Consider the following 27,624-nt stretch of genomic DNA (forward strand, 5'->3'; position numbering starts at 1 on the left):
TCCTGACGAGAAATCCGCACTGCAACCGGCCGAGAAGGGTGGGTGTTGCTTTCATGAGGGGCCCTGCAACCCCGTGGGGTGCGCGGTCCTTGCAGGGTGCTGAGAGCAACCCCAGTGTCTCCATCTGAGAGCGCTAAGGCCTTTGGCAGGGCCAGGCTGCAGATCCAGCCTGCTGGCAGGGAGCACTGGCTTTTCTCACAGGAACACAGAGGGCAGTGGAGACACAGAGGGCAGTGGAGACACAGAGGGAAGGGGAGACCCTGAAGCACGCTGTCCCCAGGCCCCCTGGGACTTGTGCTTGCCCATCCGAGGCCCCGTGGCGGGCCAGCAGGCAAGTGAGGACCCAGCAGAGGTGAAACAGCTTGTGATGGCATCACAAGGGCAGCCGGGAGCTCACAGGTGCTCTCCGCTCCCACGTCCCGACACCCTGCAATGAAAGCATGATTCACAAAGGTGTGACAGGAAGGGACAGTTGCTTTTCCTCACCCAGGCAGGGTTGCAGGAGCCATTGCTTGCAGTCTGCCAGGAGCCCTGCTCGGCTGGAGCGATCGGAGGAGTGGCTGGCACAGCACCCTGCTGGGCTCGCTTCTTTGTGGGGGGTCCTTAGCAAAGCGGGGTGCCCTGCCAGCCGGCCCCCCTTTCCCCGTGTAGTGGGGCTGCGAGGGTGTGAAGAGCCGGGTGGAAAAACAAATGAGTGAATAAATAAATTCGAGCGCCTGGCGGGGAGCGAAAGGGGAGACCCGTCCCACGCGTGTGCTGGTGAGAAGTGGAGGGGTGTCCGGGTGAGGAGGTCCCGGGGGGCTGCGGGGATTCCTCCCCATTTCTCCACCGCCACGGGGCTTAGCGCGGTGCCTGCAGCCTGGAGCCGGGCGGGCTCTGCCCGGTAGCCGGTGCCCGCCGGTCCCGGCCCGGCTGAGCTCGGGATCTGATAAGGAGCCGGAGCTCCACCTCCCCGTGGTGGCGGCGAGAGGCGGAGGCAGCGGGGAGGGGGGGGGGGGGAAGGGGCCGTGCCTGCGCTGCGCTTCCCTTGCACATCCTCACACACACCGAGGGACGGAGGCGGGCACGGACGGAGCTGCCCACCGGGGCTGCCGCCAGCCCTGCCGCCGCCGCTCCGCCGGAGGAGCCGCAGCCCCGGCCCGGAGAAGGGGGCGGTTCCCACGGGACATTTTTTTTCTTGTCCCCCTCCTTTTTTTTTTTTTAATCCTTTTTTTTTTTTTTTTTTTTTTTTAATTTGCTTTTCATCCGTGGATAACGATCGAGAGGAGCCGGGAGGGCGGGGGGAGCCCGGTCCCGGCGGGGAGGAGGCGATGCAGACGCCGCTGGATCAGCGCGCAAGGGGCCAGCACGGAGCGCAGCGCCGTCCGCATCTAAGTAAGGGCTGCGCTAGGACCCGGAGACCCCGCATCGCGGCCGCAGAGAGCTGCGGTGCGGTGCGGAGCGGGGCGGGATACCCCGGGCGGGAGCGCGGGGCCGGGCGGCGGCGGGAACGGCGCTGGCGAGAATCCCGCTCCGCGCTTCTCCGCGCCGGGGTGCGCGGGGCTCCGCGGGAAGGGGCGGCGGGCGGCTCCCGGTTACCGATCCCACCGGCACTGCCACTTGTTGTGCGCGGAGCGGGGCCAGCCCGACGCGGGCAGCGTGGGTGGGTGGCGTGGGGTGGCTGTGGGTATGTGACTGGGTCGGGGTAAGCCCGTTTGTTTTTTATCTTTGTTTGTGCCGTCGGGGGTGGCTCTGGGTGTGTGTCCCCCGTCCACCCCTGGGTGTGTGCGCCCGGGGTGTGAGCGCGGCTCGGGGTGCGCTGGTGCGTGGGAGCGAGAGAAGTTGCGGATGGGAAGCGGCTGGGAGTCGGGGCGAGCGCTGGGTGCTGGAGCGGGGCTGTGCGGGTGTGCGTGTGTGCGGGAGGAGAGGGGTGAAGGGGTCTGGCAGGTGGCTCCGTGGCGGGGTGTCCCTGCCTGGGTGTGCGTGTGTCAGCGGGGTGTGGGTTCCAGGAGTGATGTGGGGTGCGGGTGTGTGCGGGAAGCAGGGTATCTGTGTTACCGAGGGGTGTATGTGCCGGTGAGTGTGTGAGCGGGCTGTACGTGCCTGCGCCTCAGAAAAATCCCTGTTTCCTCGCCTTTACGCCGGGTGTGAAGCCGGTGCCGGGAGAGCGGCTCTGGTGATTTTTCCACTGGTGTCTACGTGTCTGTGCATGCACGTCTGTGTGTATGCGGGGCTGGCAGGACGCGCCCCGGCCATGTCCCGGGGTTCGCCGGGGAGAGGCGGAGCGGGGCGCTCCGTGCCCAGAGCTTCAGCCCGGGCAGCCCCGCCAGGGTCCAGGGAGCCGCGGCCGCAGCGGCCGTTGAAGGGAGCCCGGCTCCAGCCTCCCTCCAGCCGGCGGGTTCGGGGGGGACCGGGAGCCGCGGCTTTCCCCGGCACCCTGCGAGGTAGAGGGTCCCCCATCTCCCCTTCCTGAAGCTCCCCCGGCCCCTCCAGGCTGTGGTCCTGGAGAAGAGCCGTTCCCGCTGCTACCGGCTCCCTGCGGCCCTGCCGGGGTGTTTCAGGCCCGTGACATTTTTGCTTTCCCCCAGGACTCCCCTTCAGGCTGGGATGACGAGCAGGATGGTGGCGGGGAGGGTGAGACAAGAACCCACTGGATCCCGGTGAGGCTGTGGGGGACCCCCGGGGTGGAAGGATGGGGGCTGCCGCCCTGGGAAGGCTCTGACAGGTCTCTGTCTCACTGGCTACCAGACTTGGAAAGGATGTGGAGGAGGCAGGAGGAGGGAGGGCCCAGGGATTCGCCCTCTTTTGATCACTATGTAGCTCCTAAGAGATGATTTTGGGGTAAAGCTGATCACAAGTGAGTGGGGTTCCTCGTTGTGGGGTGCTCCGGCTCGGGGTGCTCGGGCCCAGCCTGGATAAATGCTGAGCAGCTGCAGTAGCAGCCAGAGATGGAGAAACTATGGGACGTGCCACAAAATGCCCAGGATTCAGCCCATCCATACCTTCCGATGCAGGACCGAACATCAGTGGCCATTTTTCAGACAATATGGTCCTTGATCTCGGCCCCTCGCATGGATTGGAGCCGCGATAAGCATTTGCTGCTTGCTCGGGTGTTGCTCCAGCTCCGAGCGTCAGAGCAGAGCTTGGGGGGTGGGGGGGTGGGGAATTAGTACTTGTGTGCTCAGTGCAGGGTTTGGATAGACTTGTGAGCATGGCTCCGAGCCACGCAATCAGCCGTTGGGAGCAATAAGAGGGTGGACTTTGGTGCCCGTTCCCGGAGCGGCGCTGCCTTCTGTGGAACGGGGCCAAGGGGCTGTGGGAATCACAGGGAACACAGGCTTGTTCAAGCAGTTGCTTAAATTCTCAGTGCTTTACAACCTCTCTCTCATTAGGGCTTGTTTTCTTTTCGGGAGGGATGGCTGAATTCTGTAGGATTTTGCATGCCACTGTCCTCTGAGATCTTCCCAGTCATGCATTAAGCAGCGTGACTAACGCCTCTCTCATGTGGTTCAGTCTCTCTCACACTCTCCCCGTAGGGAGAATGGTGTGTGCGGAGGAATAGTTGTTTTGGGAGGGGTTTTTATTTTTAAGTGCTCTGTGCTCTGCCAGCAGGTCGGAAAAAGGTGCCTGGCACTGGAGAAGAAAGTGTGGGATGGTCCTTAGATCCCATGGGAAAATAGCCTAGTGTCTTGGACTGGCCCCTGGGAAGCCTCTGTCTCCTGCACAGACGTGCTTTTCCCCAGTGGTGGAGGCTTCTGCCTCCTCCTCCTCACGCCCAGCTCTGGGCTCTCACGTCTGCGCTGTGTCATTCGCACCCTTAGGCACGAAGCAGGATTCCTTACCCCAGTGAACCCGGGGCCCCTCACACCCGCCGGCAGTCCCTTTTTGGGGTGACGGTCCCACTCAGTCCCAGCCCCTCTCTTCTTCCAGCCTCCCTGCTTTGGAGGGTTCCTTCACCTGTGGGAACAGGGCTTGGGTTCAGGCTCCAGCCCCTTTTTTGGAGCAGAAAGCGTGGGTGCTGGGCACCCTTGGGTGACTCCCTTCCTCCTCCAGGCTGGCAGAGGGCTCCTGGTGTTTCCAGCGCCTGGGTCCCTCCCTCCTGGCTCAGTCAGGGCTGCGTGAGGCATCACCCCGTGTTGGGACTTTTACCTTTAGCTGTGATCTTCCACCTCACCCCAAGGCTTAGTCAGGATGGCGCTACGTCATTGGCAGCCGGGGCCCAGCCTAGTGCAAACAGTATTGTGCAAACAGCCCAGCGGCAGACGCAGGTGCCTCTGCTGGATGGGGCATCCTCTGGGAGCACCTTCCCAGCAGCCGGGGCTGCCCGTCTTCCCTTTCTCACCACGCAGTCGTTTCCAAAGGGCACACAAAGCAACAGGGTGATGAAGCTCAGTGCGGGTTCAGACACCCCATGAAGGCAGATGGATGTGTTGGGGGGCCTGGGGCAAGTGCACACGCGTACTGTGAGCAGACACACATGTGACCCAGCTGGGGTGTGCACACGCACAAGTACCTCTGCACAGGGTGACATCATATGAGTGCACAGCCAGTGATGACAGGGGCGACAGGGGCACGCACACATGCTCCCCTTGCGCAGGCACACGCGTTGCTTGGTGCACGCACACGCGTTGCTTGGTGCACGCACACGTGCGCTCGGTGCAGGGATGCAAACTCGTGTCTGGTGCACAGGCTCTCCCAGGGCAGGCACGGATGTGCTCCTCACAGTGCATGCACGCGTGTGGCACATCTGCACACCCTGCTAGTGCATATGTGTGCACGTGCATGCTTTGTCCTACAGACACACGGTTGTGCTCTGTGCAGGTGCATACACACACACACACAAACACTCATAGTGCACAGACAGATAGTCACTGCAGATGCATGTGTGTGTGTGTACATGCGTTGCTGGATTTTGCCTGTATTGACGCAGGGATGCGTTGTGTTTCTGCTCAGCTTCTTACGGTCTCCATCCTCAGCCCTGTGCAGAAGTCTTGTTTGTCTCCTCCTGTCCTCCCAGGTTCATACATCTCAGAGGCATCCACACGCAGAGCTGATCTGGACAGTTATGGATGCCCTCAGCAAGGTGGCAATATCTCTTTTCTGCATGAAGAATGCTTGAAGGAGAAGGGAGCAGGGTCAGGCTAGGGCCTGTGTCAGGACCATGGTTTCATCTCCAGAAACAGATGTTTTCACCTGTGGAGGGAGAGCTCCTCTCTTCCATGCCATGGATGAAGCAGTTGTTCATGGGGAAGTGGATGGGTGGAGGGACTGGGAGCTGCTGGCTCGTGGAAGGTACCTGAGTGGGCAGCGCAGGATGCTCCACTTGTTGAGGATCTTTACAATGCCAGGATCTGCACAGGGAATCAGGCAATTGCTATGTGTGACACCACAGTGGGGAGATGGTGGAGGAACGTTCACCTATCCCAGAGGCTGGGTACAGACTATGGAGAAAGCAAACGATGGGAGTGGGAAGAGAGGGTTGCTGCTGTGGGGCCACGTCAGATGCTTGTGGCTGTTGATTTTAGGGCATCCAACCACCCAGCCTGGCTTTCTGGGTGCCAGCAAGCTGGGCTGCACCCCTTCATGGCTCAGCAGAAGCTGTGTGGGTGCACCTGGATCATGGAGAAGGAAGGTGCGTTCGCAGAACAGAAAGCAGGGGATGAAAAAACTGGTGGCCAGGCACAGTATCAGGCAGAGGCTTGGTGACAGGGCATGTGGCTTGGTACAGAAGGGGACAATCTCTCTGGGTCTGGCAATGTGCCTGTCACTGCCTCTGCAGTGTGTGTATACTGGGAGGAGGTTTCCAGTGGCTGGGTGCCTGTGGTGCAGCGTGTGCAGTGTGTGTCTCTGCAATGCAGGGGGGCAGCACTGCTGTCACTGCCTCTGCTGCTGGTGGGATGGACATTGGGACAACACGGGGCTGTCCCTGTGGGGCAGGGTGGGCACCCAGTGCATGCGTGCAGTGTCCCAGTCTGGAGTGGGAGGGAATGGAAAGGAACTGTGTCTGCAGTGAGGGAAGGGAACAGTATTTGCTGGCAAAGGGTGTGGGGTTGCCTAGTGACTGTGCAGCAGAGGGGAGATGCTGTGCCTGCCATTGCAGTGTGCTGGGGCTGTACAGTGCTACTGCTCCTTGGGGAAATACAGGGTCTGCTCATGGGGTCTGTCTGCACGGCAGCGCAGGTTGGGCAGTGAGTCTGTGTCCCGCTCTTTCTGCCAGGGGCGCACAGCCATGCCAGTGCCCTGTATGCAGTGCGGGATGGATGATGCACAGGGCTCCTGCATCCCTGAAGTGCCGGGTGGGTGGTGCCTTTGTATCTAGCAGTGTGAGGCTGGCAGTGCCGCCTGTGTTGGCAGTGCAGGGAGGGCACTGCCCTGTGTCCCTGCAGTGAGGGATCAGATTGCTCTGTATCCTGGTAGTGCCCCATGTCAGTGCAGTGCTGGATGGGTAGCAGCCCACCATCTCTGCAGAATAGGCAGAGCCCCTGCCCCGCTTTTGGTGTTCCTGGCTATGGAGGACTGGTGGATGTGGAGAGTGCCACTGTGTCCCCACCATGCGTGGCAGGCAGTGTCCCTGCAGTGCGTGGCGTACAATGCTCCTGTGTTTCTGTGGTGAGAAGCCGCCCCTGTGCCTGGCCGGCTCCCATCGGGTTGCTGGCAGCAGGCTGCGTGCAGTCTACTATGTTAGTGTGCCTCGTTGGGTCTAATTACAGTTTGCGTGGTGACGAAGAGGGTGGACAGTGGCAGGAGTGGCAGTGCAAGTGACAGGAAGGCTGAGGTTTCAGTGACGGGGTTGCTCACTCAAGCAGGGCGTTGCAGGAACTTTGCAAGCTGGAACTGGCCCTCCTGGGCACTTGCTTGCCGAGGCTGCCAGGAGACTGTGGCAGGGGTCAGCTCTGGCAGGCAAGCCCCTGAACACCCTTCCCTTTGGGGGGCTGCTTTGGGACCACGTGCAGTCCTGCATGGCACCAAAGGGGATATGCCAGGGAAGTGGGCTGGGGCGGAGAAGTCCTGAGGACTGGGGGCTGTCTGACATCCCATGTGTGTGTCTCCTTGCAGCTCCCCTGCAGCGCAGGATGAAACTGCTGGCATCCTGCCTGGGCCTGTGGCTCCTCTTCCAGCTCCCTGCCCTGGTCTGTGGGACGCGTGTGGTCTACAAAGTGCAGGAGGAACAACCCCCCAACACCCTCATAGGGAGCCTGGCCTCCGACTACGGCTTCCCAGACGTGGGGCACCTCTACAAGCTGGAAGTGGGGGCCCCATACCTACGTGTGGATGGCAAGACTGGGGACATCTACACCACAGAAACCTCCATCGACCGGGAGAGCTTGCGTGAATGCCAGTACCTGCTGCCTGGAGAGCCCTGCTTTCTGGAGTTTGAAGTGTCCATCACTGACCTGATCTTGAACAGCAGCCCACGCCTGCTTGAGGGGCAGATAGAGGTGCTCGATATCAATGACAACACCCCCAACTTTGCCTCACCTGTTCTCACCCTCTCCATCCCTGAAAACACTAACATCGGGACGCTCTTCCCCATCCCCCTAGCCATGGACAGGGACTCAGGCCCCAATGGCGTTGCCTCATACGAGCTGACGGCTGGTCCGGAGGCGCAGGAGCTCTTTGGGCTGCAGGTGGCAGAGGATCAGGATGAGAAGCAGCCGCAGCTGATCGTCATGGGGAACCTGGACCGGGAGCAGTGGGACTCCTACGATCTGACCATCAAGGTGCAGGACGGAGGCAACCCCCCGCGGGCGAGCAGTGCCCTGCTTCGCATCACCATCCTGGACATGAACGACAACGCGCCCAAGTTCGAGAAGGCCCTGTATGAGGCAGAGCTCTCTGAAAACAGCCCCGTGGGGCATTCTGTCCTCCAGGTGAGTGCGTGGGCTTTCCTCTCCTCCCCAGCCCCCCTCCTGCCTGGCTGCAGCAAGGACAACCCGGGGAGCATTTATACGGCCACCTGCTGCCACGGTTCCTCAAAGAAGGAGGGAGCCTAGAAGGGCTACAAGCCATAGGAACGCACAATGTCACCTGGGGCCAATGGGCAGGCAGGTCCCAGGGATGTCGCATCTGCTAAAATGAGGCTGAAAAGGATGTGCAGGGAGATGAGCCAGAGCGGGGGCTGCAGGACACAACAGGGGGGCAGCAGCAGGGCTGGGGGTAGGTGGGAGCAAGGCTGAGAGTTACAGGAGGGCTGGGACCTGAGGTCCATGGGGAGGCTGGCTCCATGCCAGAGCGGTCTCAATGCTGCCCGCAGACAAGACATAGACCCTTTCATAAGTTGCATTCCCTCAGCCGCTCCATGGAAACTCAGGCTTGCACAGGAGATGAGGGGCAGGGAGCACCCCTGCTGCCCCTCTGGGGGAACATCCCATGACTCCAGGGGGTTTTGCTGTCTGCAGGGGCCTGGGGCTCTGCCCTGTCTCAGGCAGCAGTGCAAACCAGCCCGGGGAGCCCGAGGGGTTGGATCTCGGTGGATTTGGCTTGGAGGGGGCATTGAGATGATAGTAGCCGACATCTGTTTATCTGCAGCTGCCATCTTAATAAGCGGAACGCGGCCAGCTCTCATCTGCTTGCTAATTCTGATGTGAATTTTTTTAAGAATTCATTTTTCACTGTTAAGAGAATGGAAGCTGGAAGCAGATAAGGGAGCCGCGCGGCCGGGAGGAGAATGGGCTGAGACGCCGCTGCTGCCATTGCTCAGCTTTTATCTTTCAGGGGGAAAATGACTTCCACCTTTTTTGTGAGTGGAGGTAAAAGGTGGAATTTACATTTAACAACTTTCGTTCTCCATCCAAATCTGCTGAGCAAGATAACGGCAGAGCAGCAAATGGTGCAGAGAAGAGGCTGCTCGGAGAGCCGATTAGGGAGGCAAATGTTAGACAAACCTCATCTTCTTTAGAAAGCAAATAATAGGTGTAGAGGCAGGTTTATGTGAATGCAGAGCTCCTGACAGGCAGGCAGGGATGGCTGGTGCCATGCAAAGCTTGGGCAGCCCCGGTCTTAGCTTGGCTGCATTGCTGAATGCTGGGATGGAGCTGCTGCAGCTCCGCACATCCTCACCTCCCTCCTCATCCTCACCTCAGTCTGACAGTTGCTTGATCCCCTCTTGGGGAGGGTTTTGCAGAGTGGGCATGGCTGGAGATGTCTCTCCCTGCTGCTGCCTGGGTTGCAGCGGCATGGATTCCTGGAGGATTCCCTGCATGCCAGAGCTGGCCGGGAAGGGAGCACAGCCAACCGGCCCAGCCGGTTTCACTGGAAGAGCAAGGAAAAGCCTCCATGCCGGAGGGCCTCTTCCAGCTGCTCTGCCAGTCCCAGGCTCTTTGCCCCATAGTCCTTGGCCCCAGAAGAGGAAATCCTGGTTTTTCCTCCCAGAGGAGACTGTGGTGGGCAGCACGGCACTTTGCAGAGAGGCTCATGCTGCCGTGCCCCCCTGCTCACCGTTTACACCTCCACTCTGCAGGTGAAAGCCAATGACTCGGACCAGGGTGCCAATGCCGAGATCGACTACTCCTTCCACCAAGCCTCAGACATGGTGCGTCGGCTGCTGCGCCTGGACCGTGCTACAGGGCTCATCACCGTGCAGGGCCCCATTGACCGCGAGGACGTCAACATCCTCAAGTTCTCTGTCATGGCCAAAGACAAGGGGGCCAACCCCAAGAGCGCCCGCACCCAGGTGGTGGTCACCATCAAGGACATGAATGACAATGCACCCTCCATAGAGATCCGAGGTATCGGGCTCGTCACCCATCAGGATGGCATGGCAAACATCTCAGAGGACGTACCAGTAGAGACAGCAGTGGCTCTGGTGCAGGTGTCCGACCGAGATGAGGGTGAAAATGCCGTGGTAACCTGCGTTGTGGCTGGTGATGTCCCATTCCAGCTGCGGCAGGCTAGTGAAACAGGGAGTGACAGCAAGAAGAAATATTTCCTACAGACCACCACACCACTGGACTATGAGTCGGTGAAGGATTACACTATTGAGATTGTGGCGGTGGACTCAGGGAACCCGCCCCTTTCCAGTACCAACTCTTTGAAGGTGCAGGTGATGGATGTGAATGACAACGCACCCGTCTTTAGCCAGAGCTTCACCGAGGTGGCCTTCCCTGAGAACAACGAGCCAGATGACCTGGTGATGGAGGTGAGCGCCAGTGATGCTGACAGCGGCTCCAATGCCAAGCTGGTTTACTCCCTGGTGACAGACCCCTCCTCCAAGGGCTCCTTCACCATTGACCCCGACTCTGGGGAGATCCGGGTGAAGGCGGTGCTGGACCGAGAGCAGCGGGAGCGCTATGAGTTCTTGGTGGTGGCCGCAGACAAGGGCAGCCCCAGCCTCAAGGGCACAGCATCTGTGGCCATCAACGTCATGGACAGGAATGACAATGACCCCAAGTTCATGCTGAGCGGCTACAACTTCTCAGTGATGGAGAACATGCCACCCCTCAGCCCTGTGGGCATGGTGACAGTGATTGATGCTGACAAAGGAGAAAATGCCCGCATCCAGCTGTCGGTGGAGCAAGACAACGGGGATTTTGTCATCCAGAATGGCACTGGCACCATCCTCTCCAGCATCTCTTTTGACCGGGAGCAGCAGAGCACGTACACCTTCCGACTCAAGGCAGTGGACGGTGGGGATCCTCCCAGGTCTGCCTATGTGGGGGTGACCATCAATGTCTTGGATGAGAATGATAATGCACCCTTCATCACATCGCCCTCCAATGCCACCTACAAACACATCCTGCCCCACACCAGCCCTGGCCAGCAGGTGAGCAAGGTCAAGGCGGAGGACATTGACTCTGGTGTCAATGCAGAGTTGACCTACAGCATCACAGGAGGCAACCCTTTTGAGCTCTTCCAGATCTCCCCGCACAGTGGAGATATCACCCTCGAGAAGGAGATCCTGCGCAAGCACCATGGCCTGCACCGCTTGGTAGTGCGTGTCAATGACAAGGGCAAGCCCTCGCGGCACGGCACAGCGCTGGTCCACTTCTACGTCAATGAGACACTGGCCAACCGCACACTGCTGGACACACTAGTGGGGCACAGCCTGGACACACCACTCGACATAGACATTGCTGGAGACCCCGAATACGAGCGCAGCAAGCAGCGAAGCAACATCCTCTTTGGGGTCATCGCCGGCATCGTGGCTGTCACCCTGGTCATTGTGCTGGTTGTCCTGGTGCGCTACTGCCGGCAGCGGGAGGCCAAGAGTGGCTACCAGGCAGGCAAGAAGGAGACCAAGGACCTGTATGCACCCAAGCAGGCCAGCAAGAGTAGCAAGAACAAGAGCAAGGTGAAGAAGAGCAAGTCCCCGAAGCCTCCCAAGCCCACAGAGGATGAGGAGGAGACAGGGCTGCAGAAATCGCTCAAGTTCAACCTCATGAATGACTCTGTCAGTGACAGCCCCCGCATCCACCTGCCCCTCAACTACCCTCCAGGCAGCCCAGACCTGGGTCGCCACTACCGCTCCAACTCGCCGCTGCCTTCTATCCAGCTGCAGCCTCAGTCGCCCTCTGCCTCCAAGAAGCATCAAGTGGTGCAGGACCTGCCGGCCACCAACACCTTTGTTGGCACCGGGGACAACAACTCGACGGGCTCTGAGCAGTACTCAGACTACAGCTACCGCACCAATCCCCAGAAATACACCAACAAGCAGGTAGGAGAGCTCATCCTGAGGCCGGCAGCGGCCCCCCCCCTGAACCGGGGAGCCATCTGGACAGAGGTGTGGGAGTGAGCATGGACTGGCCCCCAGCCCTGCATGCACGGTCTTGGGGGATGGCAGAGAACTACCCCGGAGCCGAACCACGGAGCCTGGTTGTGGGGCAGGGAGGGGATGGGGATGGTGGGAGGGGGAGGCCAAAAACTGTCGGAACCCTTGTCACACCGCCTGGGGCTGGGTCCTGGCAGCACTGCCTGGGTGACGGTGACGTGAAGGGTGCTGCATGTGTGTGCCTCTGCATGTGGAGCTCTGAGGAGGGAATCCCACCCACCTGGGTCCTCTAGAGGGACCAGCTCTAAGAGCACTGAGGAGGGCAATGCCCATCCTCCCATCCATCCCTCTGCTTGGGCTGACTCGTGGGGGAGACAAACCGGTCCTGCTCCTGACACAGCTTCGGGCAGCCGGTTTCCAGCCCTGCCCCTGTCCAGGGAGCAGCAAGGAAGGTGCTAGCCTTGCCGTTGCCAGCCCGGCTCTGCTGGTGTGGCTGAACCTTTCACCATCCATACGCAAAGCCGCCCAAAAGGCAGTTTTGCACCAGCTGTGGCTGCCCGGGCAGGTGGGGCTGGGTGGAGGAGCAAAACTCTGCCTTTTTCCCAGGCTCAGGCTCTGGTTTCCCCCAGGCTTGGGCCCTCTGCCATAGCTGGCGCAGAGAAAACCAGGCTTCCCTTAGTGTGAGCATTGGGCCCAGAGCTACGGCTCTGTGAGAGCCATGCTGCAGCTGCTGCAGCGGGGCAGAGCGGATCCCGGGGGCTCAGGTCTGTCCGTGTGCCGCGTTTGGGGCTGGGTCTCATGCTCGGGGCTGGAGGTGCGGGGCACCGGGGTCTCTGCTGTGTGCTGCAGTTGGGTCACTGCTCTTGATCTAGCCAGTGGTTTCTGCTGTGTGCGGGGCAGGGCGGAGGTAGGTCTTGGCTGCGGATGGGGAAGGGCTGCTTGCTGGTGTGCACTGGAGCTTAGAGCTGTCCCAGGAGGTCATGGGATCAGCCCAGAGCTTTCAGGACCTTCTTTTCTTGGTCTGTCTGGCCAGTTAGCTTGCACATTTCTGCTTTGGCGCCTGTCACGTCTATCCTTAACTAGCTAGGAAGGGAGAAGGGGGACGAGTGCCTGTGGCTTTGCTTTCTTCCTGGGGCCCCGTGGGTGAGGACCACCCACTCCCCCAACATGCTGTACCCTCTGTGCCCTATGGAGATCCCTGCTCCCTTCTTTGTACCCCAGTGAGTGGCAGGCTGGGCTCCTGCTGTGGGGCTGAGCTCAGCTGCCCTGTTGGATTTGATTTCAATAAAGTTTTCTATTTTTGACCGGTTGTGCTTTATTTTCCCTGTTGCCACTGAAGATGGCCTTGCTCCCAGCAATTTCCCAGGCATATTTTCCATGTCCTCAGCCACTGGAGCACCCAGGCCCCGCAGCACCCAGTAGCGATGCTCACATGGGCCAGCCATCTCCACAAGCTCTCCAACCATGCCCCAGCATGGCCAGTCCAGAGGCCTCAGGGTACTAACTCCCTCTCCCCAGACTGACATCTCCCATCCCCAGTCACTGCCAGGCCCTCTAAGGAGATAGCTTCCCCAAGGACACAGTTCACAACACATGCATGTACATACACACACGTGTGTACGTGTGTGGACGCAGATGCAATCTCAGCCATGGACCAGCCATTCCAGCTTTCTTTCACCCCAACATCACCCTGCAGAGCTTCTCCTACTTCATCTCCATGTCCTTTTGAGACCCACCCATGTCCGAAAGCCAACGCATAGAGGAGCAGATTCCTGCCATGCGGTGTCTGGCTAGCATGACCCAAATCCTGCCGGCAAGGGCTGGAAGATGCCTGCCTCTTGCCTGCCACAGTGCTGGAATCAGGACACACTCAGTTGCAGATAGAGCCTCGGTGCGTCAGCAGCGCCTGGGGGAAGGAAGCACCCTAAGCAAGGTGCTCCTCCCAACCCGGGATGCGATGGGCATCCTTGCAGCGAAGGAGACGTCCTCCCAGGCTGGCTTGCTGGTAGTGGCAGACCTGTGTGAGGGCGATGGAGCCAGGTAGCCACGCTCTCCATAAAGATGGCTCTGCCAGTGGGCAGGTCTGGGGTGATGCTGCTGCCATGGGGCTTGCTCAGGCTCTTGTTTCCAGCAGGTTGGAGAGAAGATGGATCTGGTAGGCAGGTGCAGTGCAGCACCCTGACCATCCTACACCCTCCTCCCTCCAGCCAAGCATCACATCTTGGGGATCCCCTCTTTTTCAAATTGGGGCAGACATCCCTGCGCCAATCACACCAGGTTCACCTCTTCCCTGGGGGCTCCAGCCAGCCGCACCAGGCTGCTGGGGAAGAGGAGCTCTGGCGCTGGGAGAGATTAGATCATCCGGGGAAACCAGTGGTTCTGGCTTCGGTGGTTTCAGCCCTGTGCCAGCGTTGGCTCTCACAGCCTCTTCGTTTGTTTTGCTAACAGCATAAGGTTTTATCTTGAACCATCCAGGAAGTGTCTGGGCCTCCTAGGCAGGCAGGGCTGGGACTTGCGGGGAGATGCGATGGCTGCAGAGCAGGAAAGGAGACACCAGCAACCACCTCAATAACTAGTGCCTGCAGGGCTGGGCAGGGCAGTCTAGGGGCTTGGCTCAGTGTTGCTATCTGCTTCCCTTTGGGAACATTCAGAGAGGAGTTTCCCTTCCTTCCTTGTCCTCAGTAGCTCTTTGATGAACCTGAGGTGAGAACACAACCTCTCAGATGCTGGCGTGGGCAGCATCTCTTTCTTCTGCCCATCTCCCAGGCTCTATCCTCTGGGGCTTTTTTATACTGGGTGTTCTATGCTACATCCTTTCCTGACTGCACAAACTCCAGACTGCCCCTGGTCCTTACAGCATGCCCCCCGCCCACCCCCCCCACCATCCGAGAAGCTATCTGGAGTGGTGTTAACTTCAGCATGCTGCTGTGAGCTCAGCAGAGGTGCCTGCACCTGCCTGCAGGCTCAGGAGCATGGCACAGTATTAATTACTCTCTGCGGGGCGGGAATAAGAGGAATATTGTAGCTGTAATGGACAGAAATGAAATTGTCTTCGTTTAGAATTTAGCTTAGAGTCTCCATAAATTGCAGGCTTATGTGTTGGCAGATGTCTGGGAAAGTCTCCTACTGTCCTGGGTCAGTGGATTTTTCTCAAGGCTGTTCATGTGGAATGAGCTGATAAATGGATCCAGAAACGAGCTGCAGATGGAGCTGAGGGTTCATGGGGGACCTGCCCTGTTTTTCCCCAGTTTTGGAAAGACACTGAGCTCAGAGAAGTTCCCGGGCACTGCAAATCAGCTCCTACTCCTGGGATCAATTGTGCTTGGTTCAGATTTGGCTCTGGCATGCAGAGACCAAATGAAGGAGCGTGTTGAGAGGGAATGTTGAGGTCCTGGGGGCACCAGTGAGGGGCCCAAGCCCCAGCTGTGCTGGAAAGAGTGGCTGGGCTCTGCAAAACACCTATGAATGCACAGTGGCTTGTGAGCATCACTGTGGGGCTTGTAGGAGCTGGGGGAGCACAAAAGGGGGTGAGTGGGTCATACACCATGCTGGCTTCTAGGGAGGCTGGTGAGATTGCTAGAGCCACACAAGCAAGGCAGGAATGTGCAGTGGCTCCTGGCAGGCATGTGCTGGGGGGACTTTGGTTTATAGCAGGGAGGGGGTGCCTGTGCCTTGAGACAGCCTGGGGCATTTGGGACCTCAAGGTGAAGAGCTTCAGCCATGGAGATGAGCAATCCTGTTGGTACAGCCTGGCCTGTACAGCCAGAGATGTTGTGAGTGTGCGTGGGCTGTACTGCAGGGGGAGGTGACAGCAGGTAGTACTCAGCCTGCGCGCTGTGTGTGGGAGGTGGCAGCGGGGTGCTCATAGCCTGTACCCCATGCAGGGGTGGCACGGAGGTGTGCATTGTCTCTGACACATGAACGGGCTGCGTGGCAGGGCTAGGCAATGTGGGAGAAGGTGGGACAGGGAGGGGTACAACCCCTGTCCTTGGAGAAGGTGGGACAGGGAGGGGTACAACCGCTGTCCCCAGAGGAGGTGGCAGCAGGATCGTGCAGGTTGTGTTGCAGTGGGAGGGGGCACCAAAGAGGTTACACAACTGGTACCACAGGGAGAGGTGGCACAGGGTTATGTGCAAGCTGTACTGTGGAGTAGTGGAAGTGGGTGCACACAACCTGTATGTGATGGGAGGGGACAGTGGGGTGTATATAGCATGCAGCCTTGGCAGGTGACAACTCTGTAAGCAGCATGTCTGCAAAGAGCAGTGGTGCTTGCTGACCCTATGCCATTGAGAAGAGTATCAGGTCTCTCCTGCGTGATAGTCGTTGGCTCCACCAGCACTTGGGAACGCGTCCTTTGCTCCTTTGAAGGCTCGCCCAGTCTGTGCTACCTGCCTGGGGCTCCTCAGATCAGGCTGGGCTGCCTGGGTGGCTTGTAGCGCTGGCCAGTTCCTCTCTTCCCACCCTGCTGAGACAGATGCTGCTCATTCCTCCCTGCCCTCCTCTTCCTCTCATTTCTCAGACCTCCAGGCCTGGTGCCCATGGAGCCAGTGTTGGTCTGTGAACATGGGCTTCCCTAGCCTGGATCTGAGGGACTTCTTTTTTTCCCCTGACCCTCTCCTCTTATCTTTCACAGTTGTATTTGCTCGTCTCCATCCCTCTCTCCTGGTCTCTCCTCTTGCACTGCTCAGGCAGTGACCTCCCCCCTCCCTGTCACTTTCCCCTCCCCATCAACCTCTCCGGACCAGCTGTCTGCTGGCCCCAATACAGAGGGATGCTGAGCCCTCTGCAGCACAGGGCTGAGTCCCTGGCTGGCTCAGACAGCCGAGCTCTGGATCCCCTGTGTGATGAAAGCTCTGGCTGTGTGGGCAGCCGCTGGGTCCAAGCCGTGCTGATTGATATTCCCAGCACTGCTCTGCCTGCTCGGCCGGGCTCTCAGCTGCAGTGCTGTTCTCTGCACGCACAGACCAGCCTGGAGCGGGGCCCAGCCCTGCAGCCTGCTTCATCAGGCACCCAAATCCTGGGGTAGAACCTGATTTTGTGGTGGAGTGTGTACCCCAGGCGCTTTGTGGTCCCTCCACCCCAAGAGCAGCCAGGAGGCTGTGGATGGGGTTAAGGGCAGAGGGTGGGATGCAGCTAAAGGGGGTGGAGGGGGTGCTGCTGGGTGAGGACAAAGCTGGGACGTTCTGGGATGGGGTGGAGAGGAGGCTGGGGTAATGAAAGGGTGTGTGATGTAGGGCAGGGTGGGGTGTTGTGCGGGAGAGTGAGGGCTAAAGGATGTGTGGAGCAAAGGAGCAGAGAGCGGCTCCGTCCCTGGGAACTGTGTCAGCTCAAGGTGGGGAGGGCAGCCCCAGGAGGGCAGCAGCGAAGAGGTGGATGCCATGTGCTCATGTCCCCGGAGCTGCTGCCCACCCAGGACCTCCAGTGTGAATTGTGTGCCAGGGATGCGCAGCTGTGCACGGGCTGACTCGTGTGGGGCTGTGCTGGAGAGGATCACAAAGACCAGGAGTTCCCCTGCACAGTTTGTGGGGTCTTAGACAATCAGCCCCTGCAGTACCCTGCCAAATCACTCTCTTGCAGGCATGTGCTTTTGAATGCTGCCCCTGGAGCTGAGCCCTGTGCCAAACCTAAAGCACCTTCCTCCCCCTCCACCCCCACACATACCTGTCATGTGGGAGCACCTGCCAATGAAACCCCAGGTACAGCCAATCTCCATGGGAGACCTGTGCTCCTACATACTGCCCTGCAAGCCAGCCCATCCACACTCCAGTTACACAACTCAAGCTCTGGCCTTGGGAGAAACCAAGATGGTTGATGGTTATCACTCCAAAAGGGACTCTTACTACAGTCCCCTGCTCCTTTTGTGCCCGAGGAAGCACAGTCTGTTTGGCTGAGGCAGAGGACTGAACATGGATGAGGAGGAGCCTGGCTGCCGCAGCACAGGCCACCTCTGGCACCTTGGTCTCCCTCTTCTTGTGACCTCTGACACTGGCTGCAGCATTCATCAGTCCAGCCTGGATGAAGCTCGGTCTTGGTTTCACTAGGGGCCAGGGTCACCTGTGACTCAGATGCACTCAGCCTCTCCCCTGTTGACCTTGTCTTCTCTCTGACTTTCTGGACTTTTCTGGAGGTCTCAGTCTGCATGCTCAAGGATCTGCTTCCCATATCCCACCAATAGGATAGGCTTGTTTTCCTAGTGGGGTTTCCAATTCAATCCCGTGGTTGAGAGCACAAGAGGAAGAGTAGGTCAGACAAAAGAACAGAAAGAAAACAACTCCCTAAGATCCCTTACAAATATCTCTTAGTTGTTTTGCATCAATGTCTTCACATGGTGTAAGCTGTTTACTGCCTCAGTCCTTCAGACGGTCACAGGAAAGAGTGGGTGGAAGAGCAGGTTTGTGGCAATGACCTGCTAGGAGGGCAGGAGAACATTATCTTATCATTTCTGTCCATTTTGGCATTCACAGTCATGCCTTGGGAATCTTGTCCAAAGATCCCTAACGATGCCCTTGCCCCAGAAGGTAAACATCCTTCTGAGTACCTCTTCATTTGCAAAATACCCACCTACTAATCTACTATCTAAACATGGCAGGGCTGGGTAGCTGGCCATCATTTTGGGAGGGCAGCAATTCACCACCTCTCCCTTGGAACTGATCCTGCTCCCTAGCAAAGTTGTGGGAGCAGTGTGCCCTGATTCTGCTCCTCCGAGCCATCTCTAAAAGCCCAAGCAACCTGAAAGCCTGGAGCTATTTAGCTCCCATGTGGCCTGGTTTTCGCATGCTCCAAAACTCCCCGATGCTCTTGAGCAGCTGCAAAGCTGCTGCCAGGGGAACTCTGACAGATCCTGTCCCTGCTGTGGGAGGAACTTCTTGTCTGAGCTCGGGACTGAGTTCGTGCTCTAAATGTCTTGCTAATGTAATGTCTGATGTTCCTCTTACACTAATCTGTTAATCTTTCTGCTTCTTCATCAAAAGCACTCAAGCTCAGAAGAAAGCAAAATCAGTATTTCAGATGTTTGAAGAGCCCTTCATTATTATTCAGGCTGGGTGAGACCTTTCAGGGCGTTGTGATTCAAGGCCCTGTGAGTGCCTGGAGGAGTTTGGGATGGTTTTCCAAGGATTTCAAGTAGATCACAGTTTATTAGGGACTAATGTCTCTTGCTCAGAGAAGAGAGCTCAGGAACCTTTTCTAACATCCAGGAAATTTTGCTTGAGCCACAATCTGTCCTCAGCTTGTCCATACCAGGTGGTCCTATGCCAGTAAGAATGGTAATGCCAGACCAGTGCAGGTACAATGTGTGGCCTTAACAACCCTTACAATATCACTTGTCTTTCCTGTTTGACCTCTCCAAATGAAGGCTTGTCTTACCCAGTATCATTATTCATCATTAGGTGCAGGCTGGTCACAGACCACTGAAGTGAGGGCTGCCAGTGTCTAGAGTGTGTCGGTGCACATACTTATGGAATAGACACAGTCCCTTGACCAAGCAGGAAAAGCTTCTGCCCTTTGCCTGTAGAAACAGAGGTGGTTAGAAAACAGGGCTGCAATCAGAGGAAAATTTTAAACTTGAAAAAAATACCAGCCAGAATTGTCAACTTTTGTTTTTTTGTCTCTTGGCTCAAGTCAATCAACGGACATAGGTGTATAAATATATATATATATAGTAATAATTTCTAAAGGCACATTTCTGACTGACCTTTTTGAATTTAGCTTCATAATTAACACTTGGCATGAAGTCTGAAGTGAAAGTTACCTTTGCAAGAGCATCACTTTTTCATTTCTTCATGTCAGCAAAGATATCCCCCCTGCCCTAACGCTGAAACAAGAAACTCGCTTGAAAAAGGATCTGATTTCAACAAATTGACATTTTTTCCATGCAAAGTGTTCCATTGAAGCATTCCTGCTTATCTCTCTTTTTTTAGAGTCCTGGCTTGGGACCCCCTGCTCCCCCCAGAGCTTTCAATACTATTTGTCAGCTCCACTGGGTGCAACTGGGAGTCAGATTAGCTCATTATTTTCCCAGCATTATTTTCCCACTCTACAGCTGTTGGATTCCTTAAGGGCTTTATTCAAGTGTTAGTCCCTGTCCTGGAACCTTTTTCTCCCTGGGATCTTCAGATGGTTTTAATGTGATTATGAGACCTCCTTCTGTGTCCCGAGCAATTTCCGCTCCATGCCAGCTATCTACAAAATGGCTCTATTATCAGCTTGAAGGTGATAGACATTTCAGGACACCACGGTCAGTCCAATTTAGACATTATTCCATAAAGATTATGACCCCTTTAGATTTTATGATTCACCCTTCAGATGATTTATTTCCATATTTTCCTTTCCAGTGTTCATTTCAACCAAAGAAAAGCCAAATTGCACACCCTTGATGGGCGCAGAGCTCTGATAGGCTGCAAGGTTAGGCAATCTCTGTCCTGAGGCTGTCTAAATGGGTTTCTAATTGCATTAGATCTTGCTATGAGTTAGATAAATTCGATCTGACCAGGCAGGTTGGCACCGAGCTTTGGCGGCTTCTTTGAGCATCATGCAAATTTCAGGAGGCTTCAGGGCACCTATGTGGAGTCAGCCCACATTTTACCCAGATTTATTCATTAAATAGCGCCTCGGGATCTGTTGTCCATTTTAGAATGGCTGTTCTGCTATCATTATTTCAGCAGGACTTGTAGCACCTCTCTTCTGACTGCAAGGTCAGCACTTGCTAGTTATCAGCCATAGAAGCCATGGGAAGAGCCACTTAGAAGAGTGAGCAGTTGCTTTTCTGCTAACACCTGGTGTTGAGAGGTGTGATTCACATGGATTTCTGTACATCTTTCCTCCAGTTGTGGATTCCTTCTGTAGCTTCATTTGTCAACAGTGAAAGAGCTAAAGAGTTGTTGGGAACAGTCCTCATTTCAGACGCTGGCATGGGGATGGACACAGGGATTTGTGGGCAAAGCACAGCTATCAAACAAGACCTCATGAACCAGATGGACCAGAACTGTCAGCCTTGTTGCTAATGTGTCTTGTGCAACCACAGTAGCTGTGACAGGGGTGACCCCAGGAAGTCGTCAGACTGGTAGATCAGAAAATTGGACCTTTAAGTCTGCGAGTAGTCCTGTCCAGAATTGTCAGTGCTGACTGGGAGACATCACCTTCAATGACATAATTTTGGGAAGGCCTGAACTATTTTTTTGAATGCAGGAGGTGTCTTACAAGTGTGCATCGACCACAGCTTTGCTTAGAGCAGTGTCCATCTGTCTCCCTCCCTTGTTTGTGCTGGCTGGAGCTCCAGACAGGCAGTTGTCCTGTCTGGTTGCTCCATCCTATCTTGTCCAAAGCAGACAGAGACCATGGGACCTGTTCTCTTGCTCTGCATCAGCTCTTTCCTCAATTTCTTTATGTTGTGCTAAAAGGGAACAGTCTAGTACTGCTGGGGACTGCAGCTCTGGTGTGGTTTGGTCCACTTTGCAAAGTGGACACAAGTTAGGCCTTGTGGCTCTGAAAATTTGGACCTGGAGATGCTGTGGCAGGGCAGGGAGGAACCTGTGGGGCAGACAGGATCCCCAGACCATTAAGGGGACCAGAGGGGCACAGGAGGGAGAAGCGCAGCCCTTGAGGAGCAGAGGGTTACCAGAGGTGGCAAGAGGCTGACACAAAGCCAGGGTAGCACCTGCCTTTGCTGCTCATATGCAGACACCTTCCCTCATCGTGCTGCTCTGCCTGCTGCCACGTAGCATTGTGAGCTCTTCACGACACCTGCAGGTATGGCAGCCCCGGGTATGAGTGGGGGTGTAGGAGTAGTGGGGGATGCTCTTGGGGGGTTTCTTCTCCAAAATTCAATGCAGCAGCTGGACAGTGTGCTGCTGGGATAGCACAGGAAAGGATGGAAAGAGCTATCTGGTCTGACTCCATCCTCACTCTGAAACACCAGCAGAAGCACACGCTGTTGCCCAGACAAGCTGTAAAATGGTTGACTGTTCATGGCCACAAGCTGAGCTTGTGTCCTGTTTCCTAGAGCTCTAGCGTTGCCCTGGATGGTTCTTGACATTTCAGGTCCAGCTTTCCTCGAGGCTTGCCCTGGTTTCCGTGGGCATAATATTCCTCTCAGCCTCCTGCTCTGAAGCCTGTGTTGCATTGTGCCGGAGCTGTGCTCCTCTCCAGACGTGACACTAGCAAATAAAATAATTCCCACATGTAGCAAAGACTCCATACACGAAAAGCTGGATCTATATAGTTTGGGGCATGGTCCCTCGGCTTATTGGGTTTTTTTTAGTAACCAGGGATGTTGCATAGCTCCAGGTCGGTTTGTAAAAGAGAAGGGTTCATGAATTAATCTGAAGTTGACTAACTCATGTACTACAATGGCTCCCTTGTCACTTATTTTTATATTCTGGGCATTGGGTCTGACATTGCCTTTCACTTGCAGCCCTGTGAGTTGCTGCATTGTGGCGGCTGTTGGGGAAGCAAGCTCCTCTGGCAGCTGGCTGAAAGGCCGTTGAGGTTCCTGGCATGTGGGGAGGCACAGGAGCAATCGGAGGCTGCCGGAAGAGCCCATTAGCCGCAGGTCCTGCTTTTGGAGCAGTGGCAAGGTAGTTAAAAATTGTGATATTTCCAACATTCCAGCATTAATCGGCTCTTGCAGGGGGAGCACGGCATCTCACCTCTGTGGGGGCTGTTGCACCACACCATTCCTGTTGGCAGGAAAAGGGTGCCCTGGGCTAATTTTAATATTTCCTTTGTGGATCAGCGCAATTCCTGGTCTGTCAGATAGGACTGCATCTCCTGCTGCTTGGTCCACGCTGTCTGTGCAGGAGGCGATGCCGTGCATTTAGGGGGAGACAGTGTGACACCCCGCAGCCCTGTTCCCTCATAGCACTGCTCTCGTTTTGGCTGAGTTTGTTTTCCCTTGGTTTAGCAAGGAGAATCAGCTTGGTGCAGGTTCTGATGAGAGCTGGGGATGTTTGTGATGAAGGGAAGAGGCAGGAGGGAGCAGAGTGGGGCTGAAGAGGGATGGAGTCCCCTTAGTTCCCCTCAGGCATCCACGGGTGGGGACCCTCATGGTAGAGGGCACCAGGACAGAGGAGGCCCTTGGCAGGGACTGGTGTTGGGGGGTTTTGGGGTGTGCAGGCAGGACCAGGCGGGCTGGGAAAGGCTCTCAGGGAGAGCCTGAGAAAATTTCTTATAAAAATAAGTCCCAGCTACTGTCAAAGAGGCCCAAAAACTGGAACCACTGATGTGACCCTGGCTTCCCTGTTGCAGATAGGCTGTGGCAGAGCTGGAACCGCCTTAGAGAAGGGCAGCAGAGCTGGCCGGCCCGGCCTGCCTGGCATCTGCAGGAGGATGGGATGCACAGACCCGCCTGCTGCAGCTCGCAGAGGACACAGCGGAGCAGGATGCAGTGCAGATCTGTGAAATTGGAAAGGGGTAGAGCGAGGAGCAATTACTCATGTTTTCTCATAACCCTGCAGGTAGGAGAAGTTCAAGGAAAAATTACCAGGCAGCAGATGTAAAACCAAAGGAAAGTGCTTTCCACACAGCACACAGGCAGAAAGTTCATTGCTGCAGGATGCCACGGAGGCCAAAAGCAGGTGTGGACTCAAAAAGGAGTGAGAGCACTTCACAGAGGATGGAGGTCATTAAGCCTATGAGCTGCAAATGATTCCTTGCTCAGGAAAAAATCCTGAGCTGCAGCACAACAGAAACCCGCAGGATTTAGCAGGGGATGAACGTCTTCATCAGAGCATCCGCTGATGCCGGAGGCAGCCGTCGGTGCTGGTGCTCCCCGCAGAAAGTGTGGGACGGGCGCTCGGTTTGCTCCTCAGATGTGCAGGCAGCTCTGCCCATCAGGAATACAACAGCAAGCACTGGGGAGCCCTTGAAAGGAGTTTTTTCAAAGAGCCACAATTCCTCAGCTAACAAAATAGATGGCTTTGCCTTCAATCCCATTCTAGCACAGTGGCAAAGTGGAGACAGCAGTTAGAAACCGAAAAACAATAAGTACTGGGGGGAAAAAAATGGGAAAAGGGAGGGAGTGTATAGCAATTAGTAGAAATGAGTAGTTACAGAATGTAGAAAATTGACAAGGAAAGCAAAAAACATTTGGGGAAAATCGATTTTGACAAGTTAAACACAATAAGGAGTACTTTAAAAAATGTGCTAGGAAGAGGTGGAATCCGGTAATTGTCATTTCCAAATGGAGATTGCAAAATTGTTAATTATGTAGAAAAATGCAGAAGTATTCAATGAATAGTTGTAGTAATTTGGACTGAGACATAACAATATAGGATGCAGTACCTGCCAATGCATCTGTAACCAGCAAAAACATTAAAAATACCATCTCCTTGAACTAGTGATATTTGAAATAATCAAATAAGATAATTTGCAACAAAGAGTCTTAAAATGTCTGGTGGAGAAACCCTCTGATCCGGGTGTGCCAGTGGAGCTGGCGACCCCAGGGTGGGCCAGGAGGAGTTGGGGGGCAGTGACACCATGAGCTAGCTGCAATAATGATGGGGCTGCTATGTGCAGCACACACTGTCCTCACTAGCCCCGGGGAACAACTGGATTAATAGCTGAGGCAGGAAACTCGATGATGGAAATAGCACTGACGTCAGTCAACGCAGTTTGATGGAGAGGGATACTGGGCAGTGTCATTACATGACAGGTTCAGCTCTTAAACCTTTCCTAAGGCATCTGCTCCTGGCCACCGTGAGGAACAGGATCTTCTCGAGGCTGAAGCAGCAGAGCTGGTTTTGTGTTTGGTGTGAGATTACAATGTGCAGCTGATTGACTTGGAGTTTGATCAAGATGCCGAGTTGATAATGCCTTATGTTATGACTATTATTATTTTGAATTAACACTACTCATTATAAGTAAAGCATTGTTAGATAGATGAAGATCTGGTTTATCAACAGCTTAGAGAAGAAAAGCAGTCATTGGCTGGGAGTCCTCGTGGAACGAGGTTCTCCTGGAGGAGCTCTTCGGCAGTAGTACTGTGCCCGCTGCCATTCAGTGTTATAATCAATGATCTGGAAGTAAATATAAAATCACCACTGATAAAATTTGCAGCTGACAAGGAGATTGGTGGAGTGGGAGATCATGATGAGGATAGAGCAGTCATGCAGAGCAATCTAGATTGCTTGGTAAACTGGGCCCATTTAAACAAAGTACATTTTAACACAGTCAAATGCAAAGCTGTACATTGAGAAGTAGAAAAGGCTGGGTTATATCCTGGAAAGCATTTGCTTTAAAATGGATTTAGGGGTCACACTGCATGAGTATCTCAGCATGAGCACTCACAGCGCTCCTGCCAAAGGGCTAATGCAGTCCTTAGGTGGAAAAACCTGAGACGCAGGAGGAGAAGTGAGGCTCTGCAGAAAGCCCTGGTGAGATGGCACCAGCAGCCCTGGGGGGATCAGCTCTGATGAGGAACGGGGAAAATCTGGGGCAGGTAAAGATGACGGCCAAAACACTGATTTTCTGGGTTTCAGTTTGAGACCTAAGGAACCTGGTTTGTTTAACATCTCAAAAAGAAGATTGAGGGGTGCCTTGATTGCACTGTACAAGCAACTTCTTGTGTGGAAAATACTGTGTGCTGAAAGGCTCTTTAACCTAGCAGAGAAAGGTCAAACAAAACCCGATTTCTGTAAGTCAGTGCCAGAGAAATGGATTCAGTGTCTTTCCATGACTCCAGAACAAGGCTTCTCCTTGGAAGCGGAGCGCTTCAGCCAGACACGAGCTACTATGATTTTTGAAGGGCATTGATCACAGCATGGTGGGGACCGTGTGGAGCCCAAAGGGGGCACCTACCCCGTCAGTGCCGTACTGCCGTGCATGGGGGAGCGGGGTTGAGTGTGGATTTTCTTTGCCCTGCAGTGAGAAGAAGAATCCTTTCAAAGGGCTGCCAGTCAGGATCTGACATTTAAAGGAGGTGTTTTTTAGGTAAAAGTGATGTTATTTGGAAGGAGACCCCTCAGGGGAGGGATAGTAGCTGTCACAGGCTGGGTTTCTGAGGCTGTTTGTTTCTATTATTGCAGGCACCCCAAGGAGCCCTAGTTGTTTGTCTGGGGTTTTACAAGCACAGAGCAAAAGCAGAAGCTTCGAGCTGGGGATAAGACAGTGATGGAGGAAAGCAGCGTCAGACAGGCAGTTGGGTGCAGGACGAGGCTGTGGGATGGCATTGCGTGGCATGGTGGGCAATAACTGTGAAGGTTTCTGCAGGCTTGACACAGCTGCACAGTCTACCAAGTGGGCTGCGAGATGAACTCGGGGGGCCTGCTCACAATTCTGCTGCAGGCAGGACTGCCTTGACCTCACCTCCTCCAGAGCTGGACACAAAGACCTACTGAGAGGGGCTTGCCTGTCCCTTCATGACGAGGATCGCACCATCTGCTTGGGCAATCTATTGCACTTGGCTACACCTACCGTTGTGTTTTTTTTTCCAAGTGGCGAACCTCAGTTTTCCTTGCTGAAGGTGAAGGCTATTCCTTCTTGTTTGTCCACGGCGAAAAGCAGCAGCTTTCTCTTTGCAGAAGGCTTTTATGAGCTTGGTGACTGCTGCCTTTGGTTTCTCCTCCCCAAACCAGTTTGCTCAGTCTTCTCATCATTCGTAATGGTTTCTAACAGCTCCTTGTTTCTGTTCTTCTCTGCTTAACTGGTGCATATGTTCTTGAAAGCGGTGACTGGACTGGACACAGTTCTGTCGCTGAAGTCCTACTTGAGCCCAACAGATCAGGCAGATCCTCGTGTGACTCAAAGACAACGTGCCTGCTTACGCATCCCAATATAGATGCATTTTCTGTTGAGAGATTGATGCCGCTGACAGATAGTCAAGCCGTGATCTGTTGTAACCCCCAATCCTTCAGCCAGCCTGCTGCTTGCATGGTGATTATTTTTTCCAAGTGTGCAAATGTGACAGATATATTCCACATCTGTCATCCAAGCAGTTAATGAAAATACAGGCTAGCAACAGACTCGGGACACAACCCGAAGAATTTCGTTTGATACATTGTCCCAGCTGAAAGGCCTGTCTTCAGTAATTACTTTCTGAATACGACTTTCTAAATGCTTTGCATCCGCCATGCAGTGAATTGCACTATATTACCTAAGCAGAGAAGTACTATGCTGCACCTACAGTGTTTTCCTGCATTACTTATGAGAATATTGTCTAAAATAGTGTCAAAAAAACTTCCTAAAGTCAAAATATAACATTTGCTGCTCCTCCTCCATCCACAAGGCTTGATGTCTTTTCAAAGGAAGAAGTTCAATAGCTTGACATGTTTGTTTGTGACAAACCTACAGTGACTGTTACTCATTTTCTTGTTATCTTGTAGGTACTTACAAAGAGTTCTTTTATCTGTTTCAGTATTTTTCCAGGAACTGAAATTAAGCTAACTGTTTTATAATTCTCCAACTCTTCTTTTTTCTCATCTTTAAAGACAGACGCTATTTTAGCTCACTTCTAGTCTTCTGGAAGCTCCCTGATTCTCTACAAATTCTTAAAAAAAAAAAAAAAATCCCTAACAGCTCTGAAGTTACTTAAATCAGGTCTCTAAGCACCTGGGGTGAATTTAATCAGGTCCAACCAACCTAAAAGCAGCTGGCTCATCTAAATGCTCCCTGTGTGTTCCTTCCATCAGTTAGTCTCAATTCCTTCCCCTTCCTCATTGGTGCTAGCTGTGTGGGACGCCTGATTGCCACTCAGTTGTAGTAAAGACATCAGCAAAAAGGTATTCAGCCTAAATGGTGTGTTGGTGCCTCTCTGATTGCCTTCAGATCCCCATCAAATAGCTCCTTTCTTGGGCTCCTACCTACATGTGTGGGTGATTTTGTGCCTTCTTCTTTCTCCTGGTGTTTGTGTTTCTTTCTCTGTGCTCATCATCCTGCTCTTGCCCTATGAACTTGTGCTACCCTTTCCACTCCTCGATAATCTCAACAAAGAAGGATTTTATGGA

General features: G+C 54.9%; 1 protein-coding gene across 3 annotated transcripts in view; it reads left to right on the top strand.

The window, feature by feature from the left end:
• Positions 1–1,164: 1,164 nt before the first annotated feature.
• Positions 1,165–27,624, top strand: part of PCDH1 (protocadherin 1) — a 53,036-nt gene continuing 26,576 nt past the window's right edge. For 2 of the 3 annotated variants that reach the window (XM_065030320.1, XM_065030318.1), the window contains exons 1-3: positions 1,165–1,374; positions 7,036–7,850; positions 9,440–11,632. In XM_065030320.1, the coding sequence (XP_064886392.1) occupies positions 1,311–1,374; positions 7,036–7,850; positions 9,440–11,632 (3,072 nt within the window). In that variant the 5' untranslated portion in view covers positions 1,165–1,310. Of the gene's footprint in view, positions 1,375–2,621; positions 2,640–7,035; positions 7,851–9,439; positions 11,633–27,624 lie in introns of those variants that run through there. The other variant, XM_065030319.1, reaches the window with a different exon arrangement.

The sequence above is a fragment of the Columba livia genome, chromosome 14 (genome assembly GCF_036013475.1).
Source record: "Columba livia isolate bColLiv1 breed racing homer chromosome 14, bColLiv1.pat.W.v2, whole genome shotgun sequence".
Classification (NCBI taxonomy): domain Eukaryota; kingdom Metazoa; phylum Chordata; class Aves; order Columbiformes; family Columbidae; genus Columba; species Columba livia.